The sequence below is a fragment of the Bufo bufo genome, chromosome 2, assembly GCF_905171765.1.
Source record: "Bufo bufo chromosome 2, aBufBuf1.1, whole genome shotgun sequence".
Taxonomy (NCBI): domain Eukaryota; kingdom Metazoa; phylum Chordata; class Amphibia; order Anura; family Bufonidae; genus Bufo; species Bufo bufo.
Genome location: NC_053390.1, coordinates 448,486,681 through 448,514,263, shown reverse-complemented (window position 1 = coordinate 448,514,263; position 27,583 = coordinate 448,486,681). Strand labels below are relative to the sequence as shown.

The 27,583-nt window shown below is 45.5% G+C and overlaps 1 protein-coding gene across 1 annotated transcript in view; it reads right to left on the bottom strand.

Moving 5' to 3' along the window:
* Positions 1-27,583, bottom strand: part of KISS1R (KISS1 receptor) — a 546,115-nt gene that overhangs the window by 15,613 nt on the left and 502,919 nt on the right. Inside the window, exon 4 of the mRNA XM_040417535.1 lies at positions 15,878-16,116. Within this exon, the coding sequence (XP_040273469.1) occupies positions 15,878-16,116 (239 nt within the window). The remainder of the gene's footprint in view (positions 1-15,877; positions 16,117-27,583) is intronic.

Sequence of the window (27,583 nt, the reverse complement as noted above, 5' to 3'; positions counted from 1 at the left end):
TTCTCCTCTAAAAAGTGAGTAACCCTCGATTGCCCATAACCGTGACCTCACAATCGCAATACCCTGCAGGTCTGGCGTGCTGCATAAATTGGCGTCACGAACAGGATACGATCATATCCGCGCCATTGTTGGATTACAAAACTGTGTGCCATTATCCACCCAAAAAGTGACTAAGCCCCACTGTTTATTAAAAATTGCTGGGCCAAAGAGAACTGTAATAATTTGCGGTGTGAAGATTATAGTGCATGGACTGTTTGCCATTTGTGTAAGCCACCGCTTGCTGTCAGTGAATAGACAGCGATTTGCTCAAAGATGGCCGCTTAACCTGACTGGATTACAAGTGCACCTCGTTTTACCCATTTGGCGCGAAAAAGGACAAGGTGAAGTTACCGCCCAGCCTGCAAGGAGGAAGAAACGCCGCCCTGTCGGGAAAAAGTACCGCCTACCTGAATCCCGAAGCTGCAAGAGGCCGCGCCTACCTTCTGACGCTGAACGTGGGACTCCCGCCTGACGTAGCGCCGCATCTCGCGAGACTTGGAGCGAGCACTGCCGGAGTAAGTACTAACTTTATCCTTAACCGGTCCCCTTCTGATTTCTATACCGGAGCAGCTCCGACCCCTGCTAGGATACCGGGAAAGGTCCTCCCTTAGCAGCCAGAGACTTCACTTAAAAAAAAAAAAGGGAACTCTGACATTTTAGCTCCGCTCCGCTGTCATTTAAAGGGCCATACCCATCTAGCAACACTATGTCCGCACCTGAAGGAGCAGGGCAGGCGGCCCCAGAAATGCCTTTTGAAGTGCCCGCAACTGACAATAGGGCACCTGCCGCCGTCGCAGCATCAAGCCTGATGCCATTGACCATGCCGTATTATTTTGGGGCCCCCTGGTTTCCACGATATTCAGGAGAAGCCCAACATTAAAGGACTTTAGGGACCAGATACTGGCCTTATTCCGGCTCTATCCTATATCTGCTAAACAACAAATGGAAATCCTCCTAGCTCAGTTAGAGGGGGCCGCCCGCAGGGAAGTCATGTCCTGGACCCGTTCTGAAAAGAGTACCCTGGAATTTTTGATCGCCTTGGCACCACATTTGAGGCCAGAACGGTGTCCGAAGTTAAAATGCGATTCTTCAGCAGGAAGCAGCAACCCGGGGAGTCGCTCTGCGATTTTGCTCTGTCCTTGCAAGAGACCCTGAGGGCTGTAGTCCAAGTGGACCCCAAGGAAGCCGAGGATCAGGACAGGACTCTTAGAGAACAGTTCATTGCAGGTATAAGTATGGAGCATTTAAAGGGCCAACTGAGGATGCTGTCAGCCAAACACCACAATTGTGCATTCTTGGATTTTAAAGAGCTGGCCATCAGCATTCTAGGCCAAAACCCGGCCGCAGGGCCAGCAGCCTTGCCTGAATCTCAGGTTTGTCAACCAAAGACTGTCAATGTGGGGCTGGCTGGAGTCAGTCAAGCCACTCAGGCTCCAGTAACAGATGTAGTGGCAGCACTAATGGAGCAAGTGAACCATCTCACTCTGAGCTTAGAGAAAGTATGCAAGAAAATAGATGAGTGGGAAAGACCAATATTGTTGGAAGATGAAGGTCCTTTTCCTCCAAGGCTCCCACCTGCATATAGGGATGTCTACCCAAAAGAACCTGATGGACGGCCAAATTATCGGTCTAGAAATCGAAAGCAGCCTGTTTGCCACTATTGCAAAAAATATGGACATACTGAATCAATGTTGTTGAGGGAAGTTTGGATTTAAATATATATGTATATATGCCCTTACATATATGCATGTATATTGGCCCTTTTATATTGTGTATATGTACATGCAGGTAGATGTGCCCCAAACATCTATATGTGTGTATCTGCCATGGCTCAACCCCAGGTATATATATATATATATATATATGGGCCTATAACTGCCCATGTATGCCCCAGGTTTATAATGAGTATATATATATATGTATATAGATGCGCCCCAAGTATCTGTATACATATATATATACTTAAATTCCCCCCATAGGCACAGCGTTCAGCCAGTTCCTGCAGGGGGGTGGATATGTCTCCAGGTGGCTGGTGACTTCAAAGGCCTTTTGTTGAGTTTATCAGCCTAGTTACTATGCTCTGCCCCTCCATATGTTTGTGACATGGCTGGGCGTGTGGTGCTGCTAGCCTCAGGGGGCCAACTGGCAGGCATACGTCACAGTCACACTATGATGTCACATCCCTGAGGAGGGGGGGAGGTGGTCTGTTTCTGAGGCTGATATAGGAGCCTGAAACCAGGAACAGGGGTCTCTTGGAATCTGGACTACAATCAGAGACATATGGGATGGGAACAGCTCCCTGAAGGAAGAGAGGCCACATGCGGCCACATGCTCCTGGAAATGGCTGAGTACCAACCATCCCCTAACCCCTGGCTGCTGACTTCATGTCTCAGCATTAATCCCTGATGAGCCTGTACCCTGGAAGCAGCCCAGTCACCCCCTGTATAACCCTTGGTTACCCTTAACCTCTCCTGCCCTGAGTTCCCCTATAATCCTAACATCCCCTGTGTTCCCCTAGGATTGTAGATCCCTCATATCCCCTGTTATATTGTCAGGATTGGGTGGGCTGCTGGTAAAGTGTATGCATGTGTATTATTACAATTGTAGTTAGATGTTGGGGAGGACTTGGGACTGTGTTAGTGTAGTTAGTACAGTAATAGTGTACAGGGAGTGCAGAATTATTAGGCAAGTTGTATTTTTGAGGATTAATTTTATTATTGAACAACAACCATGTTCTCAATGAACCCAAAAAACTCATTAATATCAAAGCTGAATATTTTTGGAAGTAGTTTTTAGTTTGTTTTTAGTTTTAGCTATTTTAGGGGGATATCTGTGTGTGCAGGTGACTATTACTGTGCATAATTATTAGGCAACTTAACAAAAAACAAATATATACCCATTTCAATTACAGGGAGTGCAGAATTATTAGGCAAGTTGTATTTTTGAGGATTAATTTTATTATTGAACAACAACCATGTTCTCAATGAACCCAAAAAACTCATTAATATCAAAGCTGAATATTTTTGGAAGTAGTTTTTAGTTTGTTTTTAGTTTTAGCTATTTTAGGGGGATATCTGTGTGTGCAGGTGACTATTACTGTGCATAATTATTAGGCAACTTAACAAAAAACAAATATATACCCATTTAAATTATTTATTTTTACCAGTGAAACCAATATAACATCTCAACATTCACAAATATACATTTCTGACATTCAAAAACAAAACAAAAACAAATCAGTGACCAATATAGCCACCCTTCTTTGCAAGGACACTCAAAAGCCTGCCATCCATGGATTCTGTCAGTGTTTTGATCTGTTCACCATCAACATTGCGTGCAGCAGCAACCACAGCCTCCCAGACACTGTTCATAGAGGTGTACTGTTTTCCCTCCTTGTAAATCTCACATTTGATGATGGACCACAGGTTCTCAATGGGGTTCAGATCAGGTGAACAAGGAGGCCATGTCATTAGATTTTCTTCTTTTATACCCTTTCTTGCCAGCCACGCTGGGGAGTACTTGGTCGCGTGTGATGGAGCATTGTCCTGCATGAAAATCATGTTTTTCTTGAAGGATGCAGACTTCTTCCTGTACCACTGCTTGAAGAAGGTGTCTTCCAGAAACTGGCAGTAGGACTGGGAGTTGAGCTTGACTCCATCCTCAACCCGAAAAGGCCCCACAAGCTCATCTTTGATGATACCAGCCCAAACCAGTACTCCACCTCCACCTTGCTGGCGTCTGAGTCGGACTGGAGCTCTCTGCCCTTTACCAATCCAGCCACGTGCCCATCCATCTGGCCCATCAAGACTCACTCTCATTTTATCAGTCCATAAAACCTTAGAAAAATCAGTCTTGAGATATTTCTTGGCCCAGTCTTGACGTTTCAGCTTGTGTGTCTTGTTCAGTGGTGGTCGTCTTTCAGCCTTTCTTACCTTGGCCATGTCTCTGAGTATTGCACACCTTGTGCTTTTGGGCACTCCAGTGATGTTGCATCTCTGAAATATGGCCAAACTGGTGGCAAGTGGCATCTTGGCAGCTGCACGCTTGACTTTTCTCAGTTCATGGGCAGTTATTTTGCGCCTTGGTTTTTCCACACGCTTCTTGCGACCCTGTTGACTATTTTGAATGAAACGCTTGATTGTTCGATGATTACGCTTCAGAAGCTTTGCAATTTTAAGAGTGCTGCATCCCTCTGCAAGATATCTCACTATTTTTGACTTTTCGGACCCTGTCAAGTCCTTCTTTTGACCCATTTTGCCAAAGGAAAGGAAGTTGCCTAATAATTATGCACACCTAATATACGGTGTTGATGTCATTAGACCACACCCCTTCTCATTACAGAGATGCACATCACCTAATATGCTTAATTGGTAGTAGGCTTTCGAGCCTATACAGCTTGGAGTAAGACAACATGCATAAAGAGGATGATGTGGTCAAAATACTCATTTGCCTAATAATTCTGCACTCCCTGTATTGTTATAGCGTGTGTACTTATATTGTTGTGTGCTGCTATAAATATATATATCTATTCCATTGATATAGATATATATAATTATAAGCAAATATTAGACTGTGACATATAGTGTGTGAATAAATCCCTGCAGAGCATTAACCCCTGCAGTGCCACAATTGTGTGATTAACCCTCTTGTACCCCCGTAGGGACAGTGAGTAGCCAGGCGGGTGGGTTACCGATAATTGTATGTATGTAAGTGTATTATTCTAAGTATAGCTAGTGTGTGGGGTGGAATATGGGATTGTGCTGTGTAGTGTAGTTAGGTTTGTATTGTGTTTATTGTAGTACCGTTTCTATACTGCGGTGTGTACTTCTATATGTATATATATTCATATCCATTGATCTATGAATATATATAGATATAGCGTATTGTTAGACTTGTATAATTGTATTGTGTAATAAATATTCCTTATTGTTCATAATACAGAGTATGGTGTTTTTACTAGTCGCACGTAGTGTAGTTCAGTGTAGTGTATAGGTAACAGAGGTAGGTATCTATATTTATATATTATGATTTAGGTATAAATAGGCGGAGTCATCACTAGACGACTCACGCCTATTTATGAATATTAATTATTGAGAGCTGCATAAATATCAATAATTAATATCCCCTTTAACATTGGCGAGCCAGGCCCACTGCTAGGAATTTGTTTTCTGTGTTTGTTTTTGGTGACAAAAATCGCTTACGCTGTAGTCAGGCGGGATGGACGCGTTCAGTGGATTCTGAGCGTCCATTGCCTGATAGTTCGTACAGGTAAAGCGTTTTGTTCAATCAGAACCAAACACAGAGCAATCTCTACAGCAGAGAATTTAGTTTAAAAAAAAAACATTTATTTGGTTTTTGAGAAATTTAAGCAAAAAAGACATACATAACAAAATATTTCAAAGGAAATACAGAAAAAATAATAAATGTTTAAGGCATATACATGTTTGTTCAAAATTCGGTATATTCATAGTAGATGAAGTTCCATCAGACCCGGGTGAGGGCATCGTGTATCAGATAAAGACCCAAACATTGAGTGAAGTTTGACATAGGGGCTTATAAGGAAATACTGTAGCGTATATCCGGGGCATAGGAGGAGGACAGCCACGGTTCCCAAACCCTTTCAAATGAACAGAATGTATCAGTACGTATGGCAGATAATTTTTCACATTGTAGAATTTTGTTAATCCTATCAAGCACCATTTGGAAGCAAAGAGCATCAGTACGCCACTTAAAGGCTATGTGGATCCTGGCAGCCATCAATATGTGTTGGGAAAGTTTAAACTTGGCGAATGTCAGCCAATGTGGTTTATCGCCCAATAAGCACAAGGGAAGTGTCGTAGGGTAATCACATTGTAAAACTGTACACAATAGTGCAGTTGTTTGGGCCCATAGCCTTCTAACAATTGGGCAAGTCCACCAAATGTGGAGCATAGATCCCTCTTCTCCGCAACCTCTAAAGCAATTGGGAGAAACCTCCGGGTACTGTATATACGATTGAGTCTAGTAGGTACCATATAGGTTCTGTGAAGTAATTTAATTGAGGTTTCAGCTAATGTGACCTGCCAGGATCCTTTTGTAAGGGTCTGCGATCTTTGATACCATTTGGGGAAAGAGGATTCCAGTTGCATGTCCTCCTCCCAGGCCTTCATATAAGGTAATTTAACCTCTTCAGGTACGTAACAGAGTAAGCCATAAATACGAGAGAGTAACCCCTGCCTATAAAGGGAATATGTAACTGATCTTTCAAATGGGGAGAACGAAATGTTCCTATCTGACATTTGCAATGACTTCAAGAAGGAGAACACTTGATTCAGACGCAAATTCTCCCCAGGTGGGGGGGGGGGGGGAGTGTATCTCCCTGAAGTTGTCAATTGTTAACAATTTACCTCTAGATAGGAACTTATGAAGCATACATAATCGATTGTTTAACCACCATGAAAAGTTGCGATGTTGGAGACCCGGGGAGAACTGCGGGTTCCCTAATAAGTAGACTAGAGGGGAGGGTTTGGATTGAAGATTACTCTTAAATCTAACCGATCTCCACAGGAGTAATGAGTAATAAGATAGTGGTGAAATAGACTTAATAGTACGCAGAATACTGCTAACATTCCAGATCAATACAGCAGAGAATTTAAATCTTTCTGATTTGTGTATTAACGATTTTCTGATTGCCTTGCACGCCCACTGAACACTGGAGAGAAGTCGTCGCATACGTCACTGAAGAGAGGACCATCGCCGTTGGAGCTGAACAGAGAAGTCCGGCTGAGCGGGAGAAGACGTTCCTGATACTACAGGACCTCCTCCACGCAGCACACAAGGGACAACAAAGGACAACACCAAGGAAGATGGCCTCTCATCAAAACATGAGTATGGACTTCTCCACACTACACCAGCTAGCTAAACACAGCACATTTAACCCCATCCTCCCCACCACTCACAAGTCAGCAGAAATGCTGTGGTCCGATTTGTTAACACAGGCTTGTAGTTACGACAAGCTATGTGTTAACAAACGGACGGTGTTGAACAAGGCCACCAAACGGCTTCGGATGCTAGCCAAACTTGTGCAAACATTTGAGGTTAGCATCTGCAAGCCAAAGGAAGTTGCGCTGGTGTCTCGGTCAGCGGTGACAATTCCTCCGAACATTCACTGCCAATGCTGTGCCAGTAATTCGGACCAGGTTTTGGCATTGCGGGCACAGCTGGCAGAGAATGTGCAGTCTACTGTTGACCGAGATGCGCAGGTGGCTAGGATAGAGTCACAGTTAGTAGAGCTGCAGAGGCAGAAGGAGGAAATTGAGGCTAAGTTGACTCAGTCTTATACTGAGGTCAAGGCCTTCAAGGAGCGGGCTGCCTCTACTGACGTGACGATAACCAAATTGAAGGCTGAGGTTGATGTAAGGTCCCAGCTAATGTCTGGCATGCAACAGGTTATCACCAATTCGGAATCTCCCAAAAGTTTGCCCTGTGCAGGGCAGAAAGGTGGGAGAGTAGTCTGTGACCGGTCAAATCATCAGATCAAGCTGGTCCAGACTAACAGAGATTTTTCCCTGACTTTGGGAAAAAGAACGGTTGTGAAAAGTGTGTCCCTGAGGATGGAACAATTCAGGAGAAGGGAACACGGCTGCAGTGTAGATGGACCTGGGACATGCAGAGCAAACATCAGATGTTTTGCATGTGGTGGCCTAGGTCACATAGCGAGACACTGCAAAACAGATAGGAACATAACAGACAGGACAGGAAACCAAGTCACGTGTTTCAGGTGTGGGAACAAAGGACACATTGCAAGGAATTGCCCTTGTGCAAGTAATTGCAATGTGTCCAACAGTAGTATTAGCCAGGTAACAAGTTGCGCAGTGGGGTCTAGTCAGCTTGGCCATAAAGGAGTTACCTCTCAGCGGCATACGCCTCACCAGGTGCTGAGGGGTCAGAATGGCCAAGCTAGGCTAGGCAACATTTGACACCCCTGTACTATTTGTTACACCGTTTGTTCCCTGTGTATGTCCATGTTGTGTGTTTTTGTTATCTGTTTGTAAGTTTTTCTTGATGTTGGTGGTGGTGGGCCTTGTCTACGAATGTGTTCCACCATGCTGATTTTTGTCGTTTACATTCCTTGCTGTGAGTCCGGGCGCTGCTGTTTGTGTTTCATTCTGTGTCCCCTTGGAGTGGAACAGTGTTATACTGTGGATCGAGAACGTATAGGTTCGCGAGCAGATAATTTCACACGGGAAATCCTGCACAAAGGATGATGTGATTTTATTCTGGGCAGCCAGGGTCTCAGATCGATACAGATAACACTGTTGTGCTCAAGGTTTTCGGTTGGGCTGTGTTGCGCTGGGGACTGGGGCGGACAGACAACATTGGTGTAATGTTGTGCTGCGCACTTAATTCTAGTCCGAGCAGGTAGCACAGCTCTGATAGGGATTGGACGCAGAGTGTTTGGCAGCAGAGTGTGGACTGTGTTCTTGTGTTGTGGGGTCCTGGGGAGCCAGGGCATGACTATGCCATTGGTTCTGCGGGCCTCCACAAGACGGGATCACAGGGGGAAATCGGCCTGGGTACACATGAGTGGACGGGGATACGGTGCCATCAATAACAAGATGGTGCTTTGCTCACAGCTCACTTCAGTTATCCTAACCTAGTAGGGTGGCCATCCTTATCTGTTGGTGCAAAGGGATGTGCAGCAGAGGACGCGATCCTCTGAAGGTAGGGTGTTCAGACACCAGTGTTAGGATGATGAGGGGTGTGAGATAAAGGGCAGCCCAATACCTTTCTCTACTCATGGGTCAAAGGTATTGGTGCTGGGATTTTTGACATTTAATTGCACCCTGAGGGGAGAAATCCCCCAGGAGCGCCTGGTATTTTCTCTTGCCATAGGTGTGTTTATATGGAGCAGAGGAAAAACCCAGATGACGCCACAGAGACCAGCTATCCCCCCTGACACTCTTGTGAGACTCCAGAGGATCTCACTGGATTTTGGCAACCAAGCGACCTTTGTTCAGAGGTGTTCTAGAGATGGAGGACTGTGCCACAATCCAGCGGGAGCATTATCTCAGGCTCTGGAGAAAGACTTGGAGATGTTCGGGTGGAAGAGCTTATTATCACTTGTTTTACCCAGTGAAACTTCTTCTGGTTCTGGTCATCGTCATATCGGAGGGTCAAGGGACTTATTGACCAAATACACCAGAACCAGACAGAACTTTACCGAACTAACCGGAGGAGGAGGCTCAGGACATAACTCAAACATTGTCCTGTAGCCAAAAATTTTATGGACACACTTTGTTTCCTATGAGGGTTCAGGACTTATAACTTGTGCTATCCTGAAACCCCATAGCCCTATGTACATATTTTGATTTTGTTTGTTGTTGATTGTGTACCCATGGACACTCTAGGTACAAATGTGTGACAGCCTATACTCAGGGAAACTCGCCCAACACACTGCGGTGAGTTATAACTTGGCTGTACACATTTGCATCCTATAGTCGTTTCCCATTGACACGGGGGTCTGTGACCTCCCTGTGTCTTTGAAGGTGTAGAGAGATAGGCCAGGTTGCATGAGTCTCTATGGGTACACACATTTAATGGAATTTGGTGGTGTTGGGAGGGATGTGACCTGTTTTTGTGTGAATGGGGAAGAGTAGATTCCCTAGGGACAGGCCCCCTCCTTTACCAAATTCATTTGCCACTTTAACCCCAAGAACGGTGACGTTTGTAAGGGTTGGACTGAATGTCAGTGAGTGCAGTGTTCTTTCCCGCAGTTAGAATTTAGGTACCATGACATCACTTCTTACCAGAAATTCTGACCTGCCTTGTAAAGTCCTACGTATCCGTCCATGGGAGAACCTCCCCAACAACTGATTCTTCAATCAAGATGGAAGAAGCAGTGTCGGAAGAAAAGTCGTGCCGTTACTAACAGGAAGCCATTCCACGGTTGACCGTACTACCTGGAGATCGTGAGGGTGGAGCTATCCCAGAGTCTGACTAAAGAAATACTAAGATGGGGACGGCAGCGGGTACCTAAAGATCGACACTGACAGCGAAAACGAAAGGAGGCCAGTCCACGGTTGCTACGTGGATCGACCTATAGACTGTGAGGGTGAAGCCATTCCAGAGTCATTGGGAGAGGCTGATACCTGAAGATTGACACTGACAGACCACAGACCAAGAAAGTTCCAGAGAAGAAGACGGTGTATTCTGTGGGTGGAGACGCCTGGTTACGTTGAAGGGCAGGTCGGAGGTGTTAGTGCGCTATGGGTGATGACTAGGTAACTAAGGGCCATATTACTTCAGTCCTTCCTGAACTGTTACCAAGAGGGGGGTTGAGGGGGCAAATATATCCCAACACTTCCCCAAAGTTTATTGTCGAATTGCGACAACAGGGGGATTGTTGAGGGAAGTTTGGATTTAAATATATATGTATATATGCCCTTACATATATGCATGTATATTGGCCCTTTTATATTGTGTATATGCACATGCAGGTAGATGTGCCCCAAACATCTATATGTGTGTATCTGCCATGGCTCAACCCCAGGTATATATATATATATATATGGGCCTATAACTGCCCATGTATGCCCCAGGTTTATAATGAGTATATATATGTATATAGATGCGCCCCAAGTATCTATATACATATATATATACTTAAATTCCCCCCATAGGCACAGCGTACAGCCAGTTCCTGCAGGGGGGTGGATATGTCTCCAGGTGGCTGGTGACTTCAAAGGCCTTTTGTTGAGTTTATCAGCCTAGTTACTATGCTCTGCCCCTCCTTATGTTTGTGACATGGCTGGGCATGTGGTGCTGCTAGCCTCAGGGGGCCAACTGGCAGGCATACGTCACAGTCACACTATGATGTCACATCCCTGAGGAGGGGGGGAGGTGGTCTGTTTCTGAGGCTGATATAGGAGCCTGAAACCAGGAACAGGGGTCTCTTGGAATCTGGACTACAATCAGAGACATATGGGATGGGAACAGCTCCCTGAAGGAAGAGAGGCCACATGCGGCCACATGCTCCTGGAAATGGCTGAGTACCAACCATCCCCTAACCCCTGGCTGCTGACTTCATGTCTCAGTATTAATCCCTGATGAGCCTGTACCCTGGAAGCAGCCCAGTCACCCCCTGTATAACCCTTGGTTACCCTTAACCTCTCCTGCCCTGAGTTCCCCTATAATCCTAACATCCCCTGTGTTCCCCCAGGATTGTAGATCCCTCATATCCCCTGTTATATTGTCAGGATTGGGTGGGCTGCTGGTAAAGTGTATGCATGTGTATTATTACAATTGTAGTTAGATGTTGGGGAGGACTTGGGACTGTGTTAGTGTAGTTAGTACCGTAATAGTGTATTGTTATAGCGTGTGTACTTATATTGTTGTGTGCTGCTATAAATATATATATCTATTCCATTGATATAGATATATATAATTATAAGCAAATATTAGACTGTGACATATAGTGTGTGAATAAATCCCTGCAGAGCATTAACCCCTGCAGTGCCACAATTGTGTGATTAACCCTCTTGTACCCCCGTAGGGACAGTGAGTAGCCAGGCGGGTGGGTTACCGATAATTGTATGTATGTAAGTGTATTATTCTAAGTATAGCTAGTGTGTGGGGTGGAATATGGGATTGTGCTGTGTAGTGTAGTTAGGTTTGTATTGTGTTTATTGTAGTACCGTTTCTATACTGCGGTGTGTACTTCTATATGTATATATATTCATATCCATTGATCTATGAATATATATAGATATAGCGTATTGTTAGACTTGTATAATTGTATTGTGTAATAAATATTCCTTATTGTTCATAATACAGTGTATGGTGTTTTTACTAGTCGCCGCCCTAGTATAGTGATAGTAAGTCGCACGTAGTGTAGTTCAGTGTAGTGTATAGGTAACAGAGGTAGGTATCTATATTTATATATTATGATTTAGGTATAAATAGGCGGAGTCATCACTAGACGACTCACGCCTATTTATGAATATTAATTATTGAGAGCTGCATAAATATCAATAATTAATATCCCCTTTAACAAATGTGCTGGCAGTTAAACGGGCAACCCCTGAGGCAGAGGACCGCCCCTCGGGAGGTAGAACAGTAGGTCCAAAGGATCCAAGCTGGATGCCTAAATACGTGGGATCCCGTCCAAAAATTTTAATATGTATCAACGGGATACCCTTTGAAGCCCTCCTGGATACGGGGTCACAGGTCACCACCATCCAAAGACCTGCCTTTGACAAGTTCTGGGATCCAAGTCTCCTCATCCTGCCACCAGAGTCCTGGCTAGATATCATTGCCAGCAACGGGAAGCCAGTGAAAGTCCATGGATACTGGGAACCTACTCTTCAGGTGGGAGAGGCCACCTTACCACAGCAAGGTGTAATTGTGGTGCAAGCAGGAGATAAAGGAGGACACCCTGTGATCCTAGGGACTAATGTCCTTAAAAACTGTTACTCGGAAGTGCTTGAGGCATTGAACCAAACTATATCCTCGGCCTCGCCTGCTTCCAGAAGGGTCATTCAAAAGACTATCAGCGTGCTGTGCGCTCAACAAAGGTTCGCCAACAAAAAAGGGGAGATTTGTACTGTTCGGATCCGGGACAACCGGCCAGTAATCCTGCCTCCAATCTCCCAGATCATCCTTTGGTGCCGTGCAGTGTTGGGAATCCAGGGTCCAGGACTATCAAGCCCTAGTGGAACCCATCCAGATTGAGAATCATCCCTTCGTACGGACAGCCAAGAGTCTGGTGACCATGTCCCAAGGTAAAGTGCCTGTGCATTTAATTGATTTTGGTGATCACCCCGTTACTCTTTTTAAGCACTGCCCCGTTGCTCAGCTTTTCCAGGTGTCTTTCCAGGATGTGATCTGTCTGCCTGCCACGGTGGCGTTTCAGTCCACACAGAGCAGCAGCACCACCGCCAATACCTCGACAACATCCTGGTGGGAAGAGCTTCATGTGGGGAACGAATCCACCCCGAAGGAGCAAATAGAGGGAGTTCTGAAATTAGTGAGAGAACATCACAAGGCTTTCAGCAAGCACTCCACGGACTATGGAGAGGTCAGTGTAATCAAACACACCATACCCACTGGCTCTCATCCTCCTATTAAGGAGAGGCACAGACCCATACCACCTACTACCTATAAGTCTGTGAAAGAGATGATACAAGAGATGAAAGACTAACATAATTCGGGACAGTCACAGTCCCTGGGCTGCGCCCCTAGTCCTTGTGCGAAAATAAGATGGCAGCATAAGGTTCTGCGTGGATTACAGAAAGATAAATCAAATCACCCACAAAGATGCTTATCCACTACCACGCATTGAGGAGTCCTTGACTGCCCTGGGGTCATCAGCCTATTTCTCCACCTTGGACTTAACTAGTGGGTACTGGCAAGTACCTATGGCCCCAGAAGATCAAGAAAAGACTGCTTTCACTACACCTATGGGCCTGTTTGAATTTAACTACACGCCGTTTGGACTGTGTAACGCTCCAGGGACATTCCAACGGCTGATGGAATGTTGTTTAAGCCATAGGAACTTTGAAACCGTATTGTTATATCTAGATGACGTCATTATATACTCCAAGACGTATGAGGACCACCTAGAACACCTGGCGGAAGTGTTCCCAGTCCTTACCAAATATGGTCTCAAAATTAAGCCATCTAAGTGTCACCTGCTGAAACCAGCGGTAAAATACCTAGGGCACGTTGTCAGTGTTGAAGGAGTACAGCCTGATCCTGATAAACTTGCTGCTGTCCGCAATTGGCCTACTCCTACCACCGTAAAAGAGGTGAGAAGCTTTCTCAGCTTTGCAGGGTATTACAGGCGTTTTATACCCCATTTCGCACAAATTGCGGATCCAATCCAGGAACTCCTGAGGGGGCACCCTAAGAAGAGTCCAAAGACTCCTATTCCTGTAGAGTGGAGCGAAGAACGGAAGATTGCCTTCCAGCTCCTCAAGAAGCTGACCGAACCCCCTGTTCTGGGTTACCCAGATTATCAGAAGCCTTTCCACCTCTACACAGATGCCAGTAAAAGAGGCCTGGGGGCTGTGTTAGCTCAAGTGCAAGATAACAAAGAGAGGGTAATTGCCTACGCCAGCAGATCCCTGAAGGGAGCTGAGAAGAACGACCAGAACTACAGTTCTTTCAAGCTGGAGTTTCTTGCCTTAGTGTGGGCTGTGACCGAGAAGTTCAAAGACTATCTCGCTGCCACGCCATTTGTGGCCTTCACGGACAATAACCCCCTGGCGCATCTGAATACCGCCAAGTTAGGGGCTCTGGAGCAAAGATGGGCCTCCCGCCTTGCCAACTATGACTTTACTGTGAAATACCGGGCAGGCCGCTCCAATGACAATGCTGATGCCCTGTCTCGGCTACCCACTACATATGCACTATAATATACTTTCTATGTTAGAAAGTATATTATAAGTATATCACACCCCTCTGTGTATCACACCTATTGATAGCATAACGTTACCAGTCCTTAAAAGGACTTTTGTGGCCCTATTAGCAAGCGTTTGGTATCCCTAAGTTCCTAAAAGCCAGTCCCTGCTCCAAAATGCAACCTTTCCCTACACTGGCAAAACACATAATGTAAAATAGCGGCCAGATCGGGTTCTGTTATAGGGTTGGTGGTGTGTCCATGTGCTGAAACGTCTCAATTGGCTGTCCTGTTCCACCTGATGGATGTGTCAAGGGTCAAAGTTCGGCGCAAAAGAATATGGCACGCGCGGACATCGCCATATGTTCGCATGTTCGGCAGATCGCGAACGCGCAAAGTTCGCTGCGAACCGTCCGCCGGGTGAACCGAAGGCCATCACAAGTTGTCAACACAAATGGTGTAAATGACAACATTGAGCCTCAAAATGCACATGGTGCTCTCTCATATGTTCAAAAAAAAGTATAGGGTTACATGTAGGGTGTTTCTAAACCCAGGAAACACTGCATAATAATAAGGGGCTTGCCTTTCACACTGGCACACACTGGACACAATATATTGGGCACTGAAACGGCATGTCTGTGGAAGAATTTCAATTTTCAGTTTGTACTGTCTACTGTGTATTCATTTTTGCAAAACACATGTGGGGTTAAAATGCCCTTCTGTGATGAGTGTGTTTTCTAAAATGGGGTCACACCTTCAGGGTTTCTTTTTAATTAACCTCAGAGCCTCTGCACCTGACCAGTGCTGTGTAAATTACCAAACTAGGCCTCAAATGCACATGGTGCTATTTCTCTTCTGAACCCTGCAGTGTGCCCAAACAGCAGTTTTATGACCACATATGATGTATTGTCGTACTCTGTGAAAAATTATGTTACAAAATTTTGGGTGTGTTTATTGTATTACTGCTTGTAAAAATGAAAAATCTGGGGATAAAGTAACATTTTATTGGAATAAATTGTTTTTTATTTTCAAAGCCAAGTGTTTTTTAAATTGGGGTCAAAGCACTCATTACACCCCTCGATAAATTCTTTGAGGGGTGTAGTTTCCAAATTCTAAGTCTCCTAACGTCCTAAAAAAATACAATTGCATTTACAAAATGATGCTCACATAAAGTAGACATATGGTGAATGTTAATAATTAACTATTTGTGAGGTATTAATATCTGTCTTAAAGGCAGAGAAAATCAAAATTGCTAATTCTTGTGTAAATTGGGGATTTTTTTTGTACATAAGGGTAAAACATCCACCCAAATTTTACCACTTCTGAGAATCGATTGTATAATTTAAAGCATTCCAAAGTTGTTACCACATAAAAAGACTCATGTCAGATTTGCAAAATTAGCCTTGGTTAGGGAGTCAATGGCTCAATCTGGAAGAGGTTAATGTTACATCATTTTACCTGGTAGCTGTTATCAGCCGGCTCCACAGAAGGCCGTCCCATCTGGTAGACCATGGCAGAGTAACAGATACAAATGGTGACCAACGGGAGCAGGTAAACCACAAAAAAGTTATAAAGGATAAAAGCCTTTTCATGGGAAACAGATGGAAAAGCTTCAATGCAGTACATCTGCGGCCCAAACCAATAGCCTTCAATCAGCTTATTATAAATGAGGACTGGGATAGATACAATAAAGGAACCTGTAAAAAAAAATAAAAAATCAGCAAGTTAGACACAATATAATGCAGATAGTCCTGCGTTACGAACGTGTGTGGCCCGTGCTTGCATTGTGGCCTGCAAACAGCAGGCACCGGCCATGTGCACTTCCTATCATGGATGCGGACCCATTCACTTGAATGGGTCTGCAATCCTCAAAATACGGAGCGGAGGCACGGAGCAAAAGCCCACAGAAGCACTACAGAGCGTTTCCATGGGATTTCAGTCCATGTTTCCACACCGCAAAAAAAAGAACCTGGCGGGCACATGGCCAGTGCCCGTGCATTGTGGACTTCTATCTGTGTACGAAGAGATTGGCATTTAAGCCTGTGGCTTTGTTTTTACAGCCAAATCACAGCTCTAAAATACTGTAGTTGTGTGCCAGCAAGTTGCAGACAAGTCGCAGTAATTCATTTATTTTTATTTTTTATTTTTGTCGCTTGCCTTAAAGGCCATGAATAAATTGACACATAGAAGGCAAGTGAAAACTATTACTGTCAAGTGCACTTACTGAGTCTGGTGCTTATAGACAAAATCATAAAGAGGGCAGAAAATTAAGGATCTCTAGGCAATAAGCACCTCCAATGTAAAATAATAGTAAATAAATGTAATAAATTAAAAGTCTGCAAACACCATACATAAATTTATCAATTACAGTAAGTGATAAACGGTTTATATTAAAACCCAAGAGTAAATATATACACTGCTCAAAAAAATAAAGGGAACACTTAAACAACACAATGTAACTCCAAATCAATCACACTTCTGTGAAATCAAACTGTCCACTTAGGAAGAAACACTGAATGACAATCAATTTCACATGCTGTTGTGCAAATGGGATAGACAACAGGTGGAAATTATAGGCAATTAGCAAGACACCCCCAATAAAGGAGTGGTTCTGCAGGTGGTGACCACAGACCACTTCTCAGTTCCTATGCTTCCTGGCTGATGTTTTGGTCACTTTTGAATGCTGGCGGTGCTTTCACTCTAGTGGTAGCATGAGACGGAGTCTACAACCCACACAAGTGGCTCAGGTAGTGCAGCTTATCCAGGATGGCACATCATTGCAAGCTGTGGCAAGAAGGTTTACTGTGTCTGTCAGCGTAGTGTCCAGAGCATGGAGGCGCTACCAGGAGACAGGCCAGTACATCAGGAGACGTGGAGGAGGCCGTAGGAGGGCAACAACCCAGCAGCAGGACCGCTACCTCCGCCTTTGTGCAAGGAGGAACAGGAGGAGCACAACCCAGCAGCAGGACCGCTACGTGCAAGGAGGAACAGGAGGAGCACTGCCAGAGTCCTGCAAAATGACCTCCAGCAGGCCACAAATGTGCATGTGTCTGCTCAAACGGTCAGAAACAGACTCTATGAGGGTGATATGAGGGACCGACGTCCACAGGTGGGGGTTGTGCTTACAGCCCAACACCGTGCAGGACGTTTGGCATTTGCCAGAGAACACCAAGATTGGCAAATTCCCCACTGGCGCCCTGTGCTCTTCACAGATGAAAGCAGGTTCACACTGAGCACATGTGACAGACGTGACAGAGTCTGGAGACGCCGTGGAGAACGTTCTGCTGCCTGCAACATCCTCCAGCATGACCGGTTTAGCATTGGGTCAGTAATGGTGTGGGGTGGCATTTCTTTGGAGGGCCGCACAGCCCTCCATGTGCTCGCCAGAGGTAGCCTGACTGCCATTAGGTACCGAGATGAGATCCTCAGACCCCTTGTGAGACCATATGCTGGTGCGGTTGGCCCTGGGTTCCTCCTAATGCAAGACAATGCTAGACCTCATGTGGCTGGAGTGTGTCAGCAATTCCTGCAAGACGAAGGCATTGATGCTATGGACTGGCCCGCCCGTTCCCCAGACCTGAATCCAATTGAGCACATCTGGGACATCATGTCTCACTCTATCCACCAACGTCACGTTGCACCACAGACTGTCCAGGAGTTGGCAGATGCTTTAGTCCAGGTCTGGGAGGAGATCCCTCAGGAGACCGTCCGCCACCTCATCAGGAGCATGCACAGGCGTTGTAGGGAGGTCATACAGGCACGTGGAGGCCACACACACTACTGAGCCTCATTGTCACGGGGTTCCGAAGGTGCACTCGGTCCCCCATTGCCCGCAGAACTGTTGCTTAGCTTTTGGAATGAGGTTCTGTGTTTGACCTCATTCCCAGGGCGGCTTTACTAGCTGGGTGGCTCCCTGCTCCTAGTCTGCCTTGAGCGCCGAGCTGATCACTCGGTGCTCGACTGGTTGGTCTGTCGGTCATGTGATGCTGGCCACGTCACATGACCCTCACTCCCCACTATAAATACAGGCAGCCTGCTGTCTACAGGTTGCCTGTTAATTTCTAGTTTCCTGGCTATTTGTTGGACTACTGAATATTTACCTGATCCTGTTCCCTGACGATCCTCTGCCTGCTCCTCCTGTACTGCGCATACATCCTGGTATTGTGACCTCGGCTCCCACCTGACTACTCTCTTGGGACTCCTCTTGTAATTCGCTACTCTCCTGGTATTTGACCCCGGCTTCTCCTGACCATTCTTTGCTTAATCCGTTGTACTGCGTAGCTCTCTTGGTTCTGACCCGGTCCGTTCATGTTCCGTATTTTGTCTTGTCTGTCTTCCCTGCACATATCCTAAGTTAGGGATTGCCGTCCAGTTGTCCCCTGTCATCAGGACTCGTGAGGCAAGTAGGCAGGGCCAGGGGTGAGGGTGGAGCGCAGTGGTCACTACCCTTCCCCCTGTGTGTGTGTGGACGTGACCGTTACAGATTAACAGGCCCAATAACCACTGTATCATGAATCCTCTTACTACCCTGACTGACCATGTCTCTAACTTGACACAGAGGGTGCAGGAGCTAGGAGAGAAACTCCGTTCTTGTGAGTTAGGGCAAGGTTCTTCCACTCCTCTGTCCTCCAGTCCATATTTTGAACCCCAGATCAAGCTCCCAGAACCCTTTTCTGGAGACCGGAAGAGGTTTCTCTCCTTTAAGGAGAATTGCAAACTCTACTTCCGTTTGCGCCCCGTGTCCTCCGGTCCCGAGAGCCAACGCGTAGGGATTATCATTTCTCTACAACAGGGTGATCCCCAGGACTGGGCATTTTCGTTACCTCCTGGGGCCAGTTGTCTAACTTCTGTGGAGGGGTTTTTTCAGGCCCTGGGTACCCTCTATGACGAACCAGACAGGGCCCTGGTTGCCGAGACAGCTCTTAGGGCACTGGTTCAGGGCCATCTCCTTGCGGAGGAGTATTGCACCCAATTTAGACGGTGGTGTGTCCCCTCAGGATGGAATGAACCAGCCCTGAAGAGTCAGTTTAGGTCTGGTCTATCTGATAATTTAAAAGATCTATTGGTCAATTACCAAATTCCTGAGACCTTAGAGGAGATGATGACCCTAGTTGTCCGACTTGACAGACGAGTTAGAGAGAGACGACAAGAACGACAGTTCTGTTCTCAGATGGTGGTCCAGCCAGAGGCCTTTTCCAGGGACAACACTGAGGTCTCCACCGAGGAACCCATGCAGGTTGGCATGACCCGGGGTAATCTTCGTCGCAGACGCGGAGGGTGCTTCTACTGTGGAGATCCTGGCCATTTGGATCAACAAGTGTCCTAAGAGGGAGCTCTCTGACAAGTCTTCTAAAGCAAGACAACCTAAAGACCAGGTACACCCTGATTTTTCTAAAGGTAAGCTTTTGGTACCCATAACAATTTCTCTGGGGGTTAATAAGTGGCCGGGTAAGGCCTTTATTGACTCCGGTTCAGCGGCCAGCTTTATTGACTTTGAGTTTGCTTGTAAATTGGGTATTCCAATGTTTGCTTTACCTACACCTATCCATGTCATGGCTATTGATGCTACTCCCCTGATTGGTGGTACGGTGAGGTCATGTACCTCTGAAATTTTTCTGTCCGTGGGTGTGTGCCACTCTGAGAGATGTTCTCTTCTAGTCCTGGAGAACCTACCGGTTGAGGTGGTACTAGGGTTGCCTTGGCTCCGTTTACATAACCCCACAATTGATTGGTCCAAATGAGAGTTGGTGAAATGGGGACCTAAGTGTGACTCATGCTTGTCCGTGGTCTAGGCTGGGGTTTCAGTAAGGTCTAATACATTACCCTCTGTTATTAAGGAATATTCTGATGTGTTCTCGTCCCTTACTCCAGAGGTTCTACCCCCCCATAGACCTTATGATTGCGCCATAGAGCTAATTGAGGGTGCCGAATTTCCTAAAGGTCGAATTTATAATCTTTCAGGGCCCGAACGCAAGGCCATGGAAGATTATATTAAGGAGAGCCTTGCTAAAGGGCATATTAGACCTTCAGTCTCTCCTATGGGAGCAGGGTTTTTCTTTGTTAAAAAGAAGGATGGTGGTCTTAGGCCTTGTATTGATTACCGGAGATTAAATAAAATCACTGTCCAAAATAGATACTCTCTCCCATTGATTCTGGATTTATTTAACCAGGTTTTGGGGGCAACCTGGTTTTCCAAGATTGACCTGAAAGGGGCATACGATCTAATCCGAATCAAGGAGGGAGACGAATGGAAGACAGCGTTCAATACTCCGATAGCAAACATCTTCTTAGCGGCTCTAACCCAGGATATCTCGGCTCGCATTAAGGCTGAACAACATCTGGCACCGGCATCCACCCCAACAGATAAGTTGTTTGTTCCCGTACAATTTCGTCTCCAGCTGTTGGGTGAGTGTCACGATTCTGCCTTTTGTGGACATTCGGGTATTGAGGGCACTAAGGATCTGGTTTCTAGATCTTATTGGTGGCCCACTCTGACCAGGGATGTCAAGTCCTACGTGTCAGCCTGTGAGGTTTGTGCCAGGTCTAAGACACCTAGGACTCGCCCTGCTGGTAACCTACGACCCCTACCCATTCCCAGTAGACCCTGGTCCCATATCTCGATGGACTTTATAACTGACCTACCGCTGGCGGAGGGTAAGACTGTGGTTTGGGTAGTGGTCGATAGGTTTAGCAAGATGGTTCATTTCATTCCCCTGTCTAAACTTCCGAATGCTAAAACCCTGGCGTCTATTTTTGTGAGAGAGATTGTTCGTTTACATGGCATCCCGGAAAATATTGTTTTGGACAGGGGTGTGCAGCTTGTGTCCAAATTCTGGAGGGCCTTCTGTCAAAGATGTAAAATTTCGTTGTCTTTTTCTTCCGCCTACCATCCTGAGAGTAATGGGCAGACTGAACGCCTTAATCAGTCTGTGGAACAATTCCTGAGGTTGTATGTTGCTGATGACCAGCAATTATGGGTCAAATTCCTTCCGTTGGCTGAATTTGCTCTGAATAACCGTGTCAATTCTTCTGCTGGGGTCTCCCCTTTCTTTTGTAACCATTGTTTTCATCCCCGTTTTCATTCTGGGTCGTCCGTCTCCTCCTCTAACCCTGAAGCTGATAAACTCTCCTCCGAACTGTGCACAGTTTGGGCCCGGGTTCAATCGAACATAGAAAATGCTCAAAGTTCTCAAAAACTCAAGGCCGATAGGAGACGTTCAAGGGGGGTGAACTTTCAGGTTGGGGATAAAGTATGGTTGTCCTCCAAGAATCTATCTCTCAAGGTAGCTTCTAGAAAATTTGCTCCTCGTTTTATTGGTCCATATAAGATCACGGAGGTGATTAACCCGGTATCATTTAGGTTGGAGCTGCCCGAGTCATTCCACATTCATAATGTGTTCCATAAATCTCTACTTAAAAAATATTTTGAACCGGTAGTACCATCGAAAGCCTCGCCTCCGCCGGTTCTTGTTAATGATGCTGTCGAGTATGTCGTGTCTAAAATAGTGGATGTCAGGAAGGTGCGTAACTCCTTGCAGTATCTGATTCACTGGAAGGGGTATGGACCTGAAGAGAGATCTTGGGTACCTGCCAGGGAGGTTCATGCTCCTAGACTGGTTCGTAAATTTCATTTAGAACACCCTGAAAAGCCATCGCCTGAAGTCTTGGGTCCGGTGGCCCCTCGTAAAAGGGGGGGTACTGTCACGGGGTTCCGAAGGTGCACTCGGTCCCCCATTGCCTGCAGAACTGTTGCTTAGCTTTTGGAATGAGGTTCTGTGTTTGACCTCATTCCCAGGGCGGCTTTACTAGCTGGGTGGCTCCCTGCTCCTAGTCTGCCTTGAGCGCCGAGCTGATCACTCGGTGCTCGACTGGTTGGTCTGTCGGTCATGTGATGCTGGCCACGTCACATGACCCTCACTCCCCACTATAAATACAGGTAGCCTGTTGGCTACAGGTTGCCTGTTAATTTCTAGGTTCCTGGCTATTTGTTGGACTACTGAATATTTACCTGATCCTGTTCCCTGACGATCCTCTGCCTGCTCCTCCTGTACTGCGCATACATCCTGGTATTGTGACCTCGGCTCCCACCTGACTACTCTCTTCGGACTCCTCTTGTAATTCGCTACTCTCCTGGTATTTGACCCCGGCTTCTCCTGACCATTCTTTGCTTAATCCGTTGTACTGCGTAGCTCTCTTGGTTCTGACCCGGTCCGTTCATGTTCCGTATTTTGTCTTGTCTGTCTTCCCTGCACATATCCTAAGTTAGGGATTGCCGTCCAGTTGTCCCCTGTCATCAGGACTCGTGAGGCAAGTAGGCAGGGCCAGGGGTGAGGGTGGAGCGCAGTGGTCACTACCCTTCCCCCTGTGTGTGTGTGGACGTGACCGTTACACTCATTTTGACTTGTTTTAAGGACATTACATCAAAGTTGGATCAGCCTGTAGTGTGTTTTTCCACTTTAATTTTGAGTGTGACTCCAAATCCACACCTCCATGGGTTGAAAAATTTGATTTCCATTTTTTAATGTTTGTGTGATTTTGTTTTCAGCACATTCAACTATGTAAAGAACAAAGTATTTCAGAAGAATATTTAATTAATTCAGATCTAGGATGTGTTATTTTTGTGTTCCCTTTATTTTTTTGAGCAGTGTATATAACAGTTGCCTAAAACCAGCTTAGGTAATTGCTTAACCCCTTAGATACAATAAGTTTTGAATTTTTTTCAAATGGGGTGGAATTGGAAAAAAAGCGCAATTCTTCCACAGTTTTACAGGTTTTGTATCTATGGCGTTCCCTATGTGGCAAAACTGACCTGTGCCCTTTATTCTCTGGGTCAGTATGATTACAATGACACCACATATGTATAGTTTTTTTTGTGTTTTAATACTGAAAAAAATAAAAACTTAAAAAAAATCTTTTTTACATCACCATATTCTGATCCCCATAACTTTTTTTGTTCGGTAGTTTTTATTGATACCATTTTGGAGTGTGTGTGACTTTTTAATCACTTTCTCTGTTATGCCATTTGCCGTATGGGATAAATATTTTTATATTTTAATAATACAGACATTTTGGGAAGTGCCAATGCCCATAATGTTTATTTTTTATTGTTTATATTTGTTTTTTTATTGTAGGGAAACATGGGTGATTTACATTTTTATATTTTTATTTTGTTTATATTATAAAAGGCAAAATTCTCACTTTTTTTTAGCCCCATCTAAGAGGCTACAATATTCACTAGTTAGATTTCTTATAGCTGATATAAGCTCAATTTGCTGTTATTTTATGTTGGCCCGCCACCTGCAGGCCAACAAAGGAACTGCAGCTCTAATATGCTGGGTCTGTTCTGAGAGACTCAGCATATTAGAACGAAGGACCAGTTTCCCTAATCGCGGCACGGGGGAGCCAGTCTTAACCTGGAAGTGCACACTTCTGTTTTTTTCAACATTTAGATACTGTGGTCATACTTGGCCATGGCATCTAAAAGGTTCAATATCTGTGATCAGCATAATTGCTGGTCGCAGGCATAGCCACAGGGCTCTGCTGAAACGCAGCGGGTGCCATATTTAAATATCCTCCCTAAGGGTTAAGGTAAAATCAGCCCTGCAGCAACACACATACATATATTAACTATCAACGACAGATCTGACACATATAGAAAAAAGGTTCAAATCAGCCCAATGTTGTCAAATAAATATATATTTCTGTTGTCCTGAAATATAATTTCAAGATTTGCTTCTAAACTTCTAAGCCTTGTAACATCCCCAAAAAATATCATTCCCAAAATGATCCAAACATGAAGTAGACATATGGGGAATGTAAAGTAATAACTATTTTTGGAGGTATTACTATGTATTATAGAAGTAAAGAAATTGAAACTTAAAAATTTGCAAATTTTTCAGAATTTTTGTTAAATTTGTTTTTTTTTATGCAAAAAAAATTACTTTTTGGACCCAATTTTAGCAGTGTCATGAAGTACAATATGTGACGAAAAAAACAATCTCAGAACGGCCTGGGTAAGTAAAAGCGTTTTAAAGTTATCAGCACTTAAAATGACACTGGTCAAATTTGCAAAAAATGGCCAAGTCCTTAAGGTGACATAGGGCTGAGTCCTTAAGGTGAAATAGGGCTGAGTCCTTAAGGGGTTAAAGGTGCTGTCACTGTAGAAGTCACTGTTAAAGGGGCGGCCACTGTGAAAGTTACTGTTAAAGGGGCAGTCTCTGTGAAAGTCACTGTTAAAGTGGCGGTCACGGTGAAAGTCACTGTTAAAGGGACGGTCACTGTTAAAGTTACTGTTAAAGGGGTGGCAACTGTGAAAGTCACTGTTAAAGGGGCGGTCACTGTTAAAGGGGTGGTCATTGTGAAAGTCACTGTTAAAGGGGTGGTCACTGTGAAAGTCACTGTTAAAGGGGAGGGCACTGCGAAGGTCACTGTTAAAGGGGCAGGCACTATTAAAGGGGCAGGCACTGTGAAGTTCATTGTTAAAGGGAAAGGCACTGAGGAGGTTAATGTTAAAGGGGCGGCCACTGTGGAAGTCAATGCTAAATGGGCGGGCACTGTGGAGGTCATTGTTAAAGGGGCGGGTACTGTAGAGGTCACTGTTATCGGGGAAACTCAATATCTTTTTACAAACACGGAAACATAAAATGAAATAGATGAAATATACCCGTGCGAAGCCGGGTCCTTCTCATAAAAATTAGTTTCTGTCTGTCAAGACGTCTGTCTGGACGTTCTTTATGCGCAACTAAACGACTGGACCAATCTTCACCAAATTTGGCACACAGTTACATCAGGTGTCGGGGGAGGTTTTAAACCGGATCTCAGCTCTCTAGAACTTACCGGTCCTGAGATATTCCCAGAAAATGACCTGCATTAGCCAATACAAGCCATTTACCTAAATCCAAACTGCCATTTACACCGTCACATGTCACTTATTAGCCAATAGAAGCTTGCAGTTCCTACTCCAGGTTGCCATAACAACTGATCACAGGTTTTAGCAGTCTGCAGGTCCTTAAAGGATAACTGTCACAATTAGACCCTAATTTAAATTTTCATATATGTAGTTACTAATAACATGATATTCCAGAATCAGTTACTATTAGACTGACTTACCCCATATTTAAGATTCAGCCCTTAGCAACCAGTCTGCATAAAACTGCAATTTCACTATTCAGTTTAGATGGCCACCACTGCCCTCACCCTGAGGCTAATCCCGCCTGCCCTCACTACCCACAATGCATTGAGCGCCTCACATGCAATAGCCAGTAACAATAGCCGCCCAAAAGTGTCAGTAACCAGAGCCCTCCCCCCTAAAGGGTTAATCTCCTGCAGCACAAAGGGGTCCTCTTACCACATGTTGCTTTCATTTATACACTGAGCAGATGGCAGATCTCCCTTTCCTGGTGTGCACTACTCCAACTCTGCATTCTCGAGCTCTGCTGAGTGAGGGAGCGTCTGCCAACGCAGGGACAGGGAGAAGTGCACACAGCCCAGGCACTGTTATCAGCTGCTGGGGAGGACCTGGCTTTAATCATTTACTTACAGTCCCTGGCTGTCAGTAATGTGAGCCTGCACGCAGCTTGCTTCTGCTTGCACCGTCTATGAACAGATAGACGGACCATGCCTAGCAACTCTATTTTAAGCACAGGTAAAAATAGGCAGTACAGGGAACAAAAATGTGGAATTAAGGGGTAATTGAATACACAGTGAAAAGTTGAAATAGGGCCACCAAGGTGATATTAATCACCACAATCCAATAATCAAAAAAAATAATACGACAGTTATACTTTAAATATTCAGTCATATGACGTATGACGGCACAACTACACTGCTACATGCATGGGGGGAAGGGGCCACTATTAAACGGATGGCCGCTGTGGAGTTCACTGCTAAAGGGGTGGGTACTGTGGAGGTCACTGTTAAAGGGGCGGTCACAATTAAAGGGACGGGCAATGTGGAGGACTCTGTTAAAGGGGAGAGCACTGTGGAGGTCACTGTTAAAGGTGCGGACACTGTGGAAGTCACTATTAAAGGGGTGGGCACTGTGGAGGTCACTGTTAAAAGGGGAGGGAACTGAAAGGTCACTGTTAAAGGGGCAGGCACTGCGGAGGTTACTGTTAAAGGGGTGCGCACTGTGAAAGTCACTTTTAAAGGGGCGGGCACTGTGGATGTCACTGTTAAAGGGGCGGGCACTAGAGGTCTCTGTTAAAGGGGAGGGCACTGTAGAAGTCACTTTTAAAGGGGCGGGCACTAGAGGTCTCTGTTAAAGGGGAGGGCACTGTAGAAGTCACTTTTAAAGGGGCGGGCACTGTGGAAGTCACTTTTAAAAGGGCGGGCACTGTGAAAGTCACTGCTAAAGGGGCAGTCACTGTTAAAGGAGCAGGCACTGTGGAGGTCACTTTTAAAGGGGCGGGCACTGTGGAAGTCACTTTTAAAGGGGCGGACACTGGGGAGGGACTGTTAAACGGACGGTCACTGTTAAAGGGGCGGGCATTGAGGAGGTCACTGTGGAGTTCACTGTTAAAGGGGCGGGCACTGTGGAAGTCACTGTTAAATTTGCGGTAATTGTTAAAGGGGCGGGCACTGTGGAGGTCACTCTTAACGAGGCGAGCACTGTGGAGGTCACTTTTAAAGGGGCAGGCACTGTGGAGGTCACTGTTGAAGGGGTGGGCACTGTAGAAGTCACTGTTAAATTGGCTGTAACTGTTAAAGGGGCGGGCATTGTGGAGGTCGCTATGGAGATCACTGTTAAAGGGCGGACACTGTGGAAGTCACTTTTAAAGGGGCGGGCACTATGAAGGTCACTGTTAAAGGGGCGGGCATTGTGGAGGTCACTATTAAAGGGACAGGCACTGTGGAGGTCACTGTTAAAAAGGCAGTCACTGTTAAAGGGGCAGGCGCTGTGGAGGTCACTGTTAAAGGGGCGGACATTGTGGAAGTCACTATTAAAGGGGCAGGCACTGGAAGACGCTGTTAAATGGGCGGTAGCTGTTAAAGGGACGGGCATTATGGAGGTCACTATGGAGATAACTGATGAAGGGATGGACACTGTGGCGGTCACTATTAAATGGGCGGGCACTGTGGAGGTCACTGTTAAAGGGGTGGGCACTGTTAAAGGGGTGGGCACTGTGGAGGTCACTGTTAAAGGCGCAGGCACTGGAGGTCTCT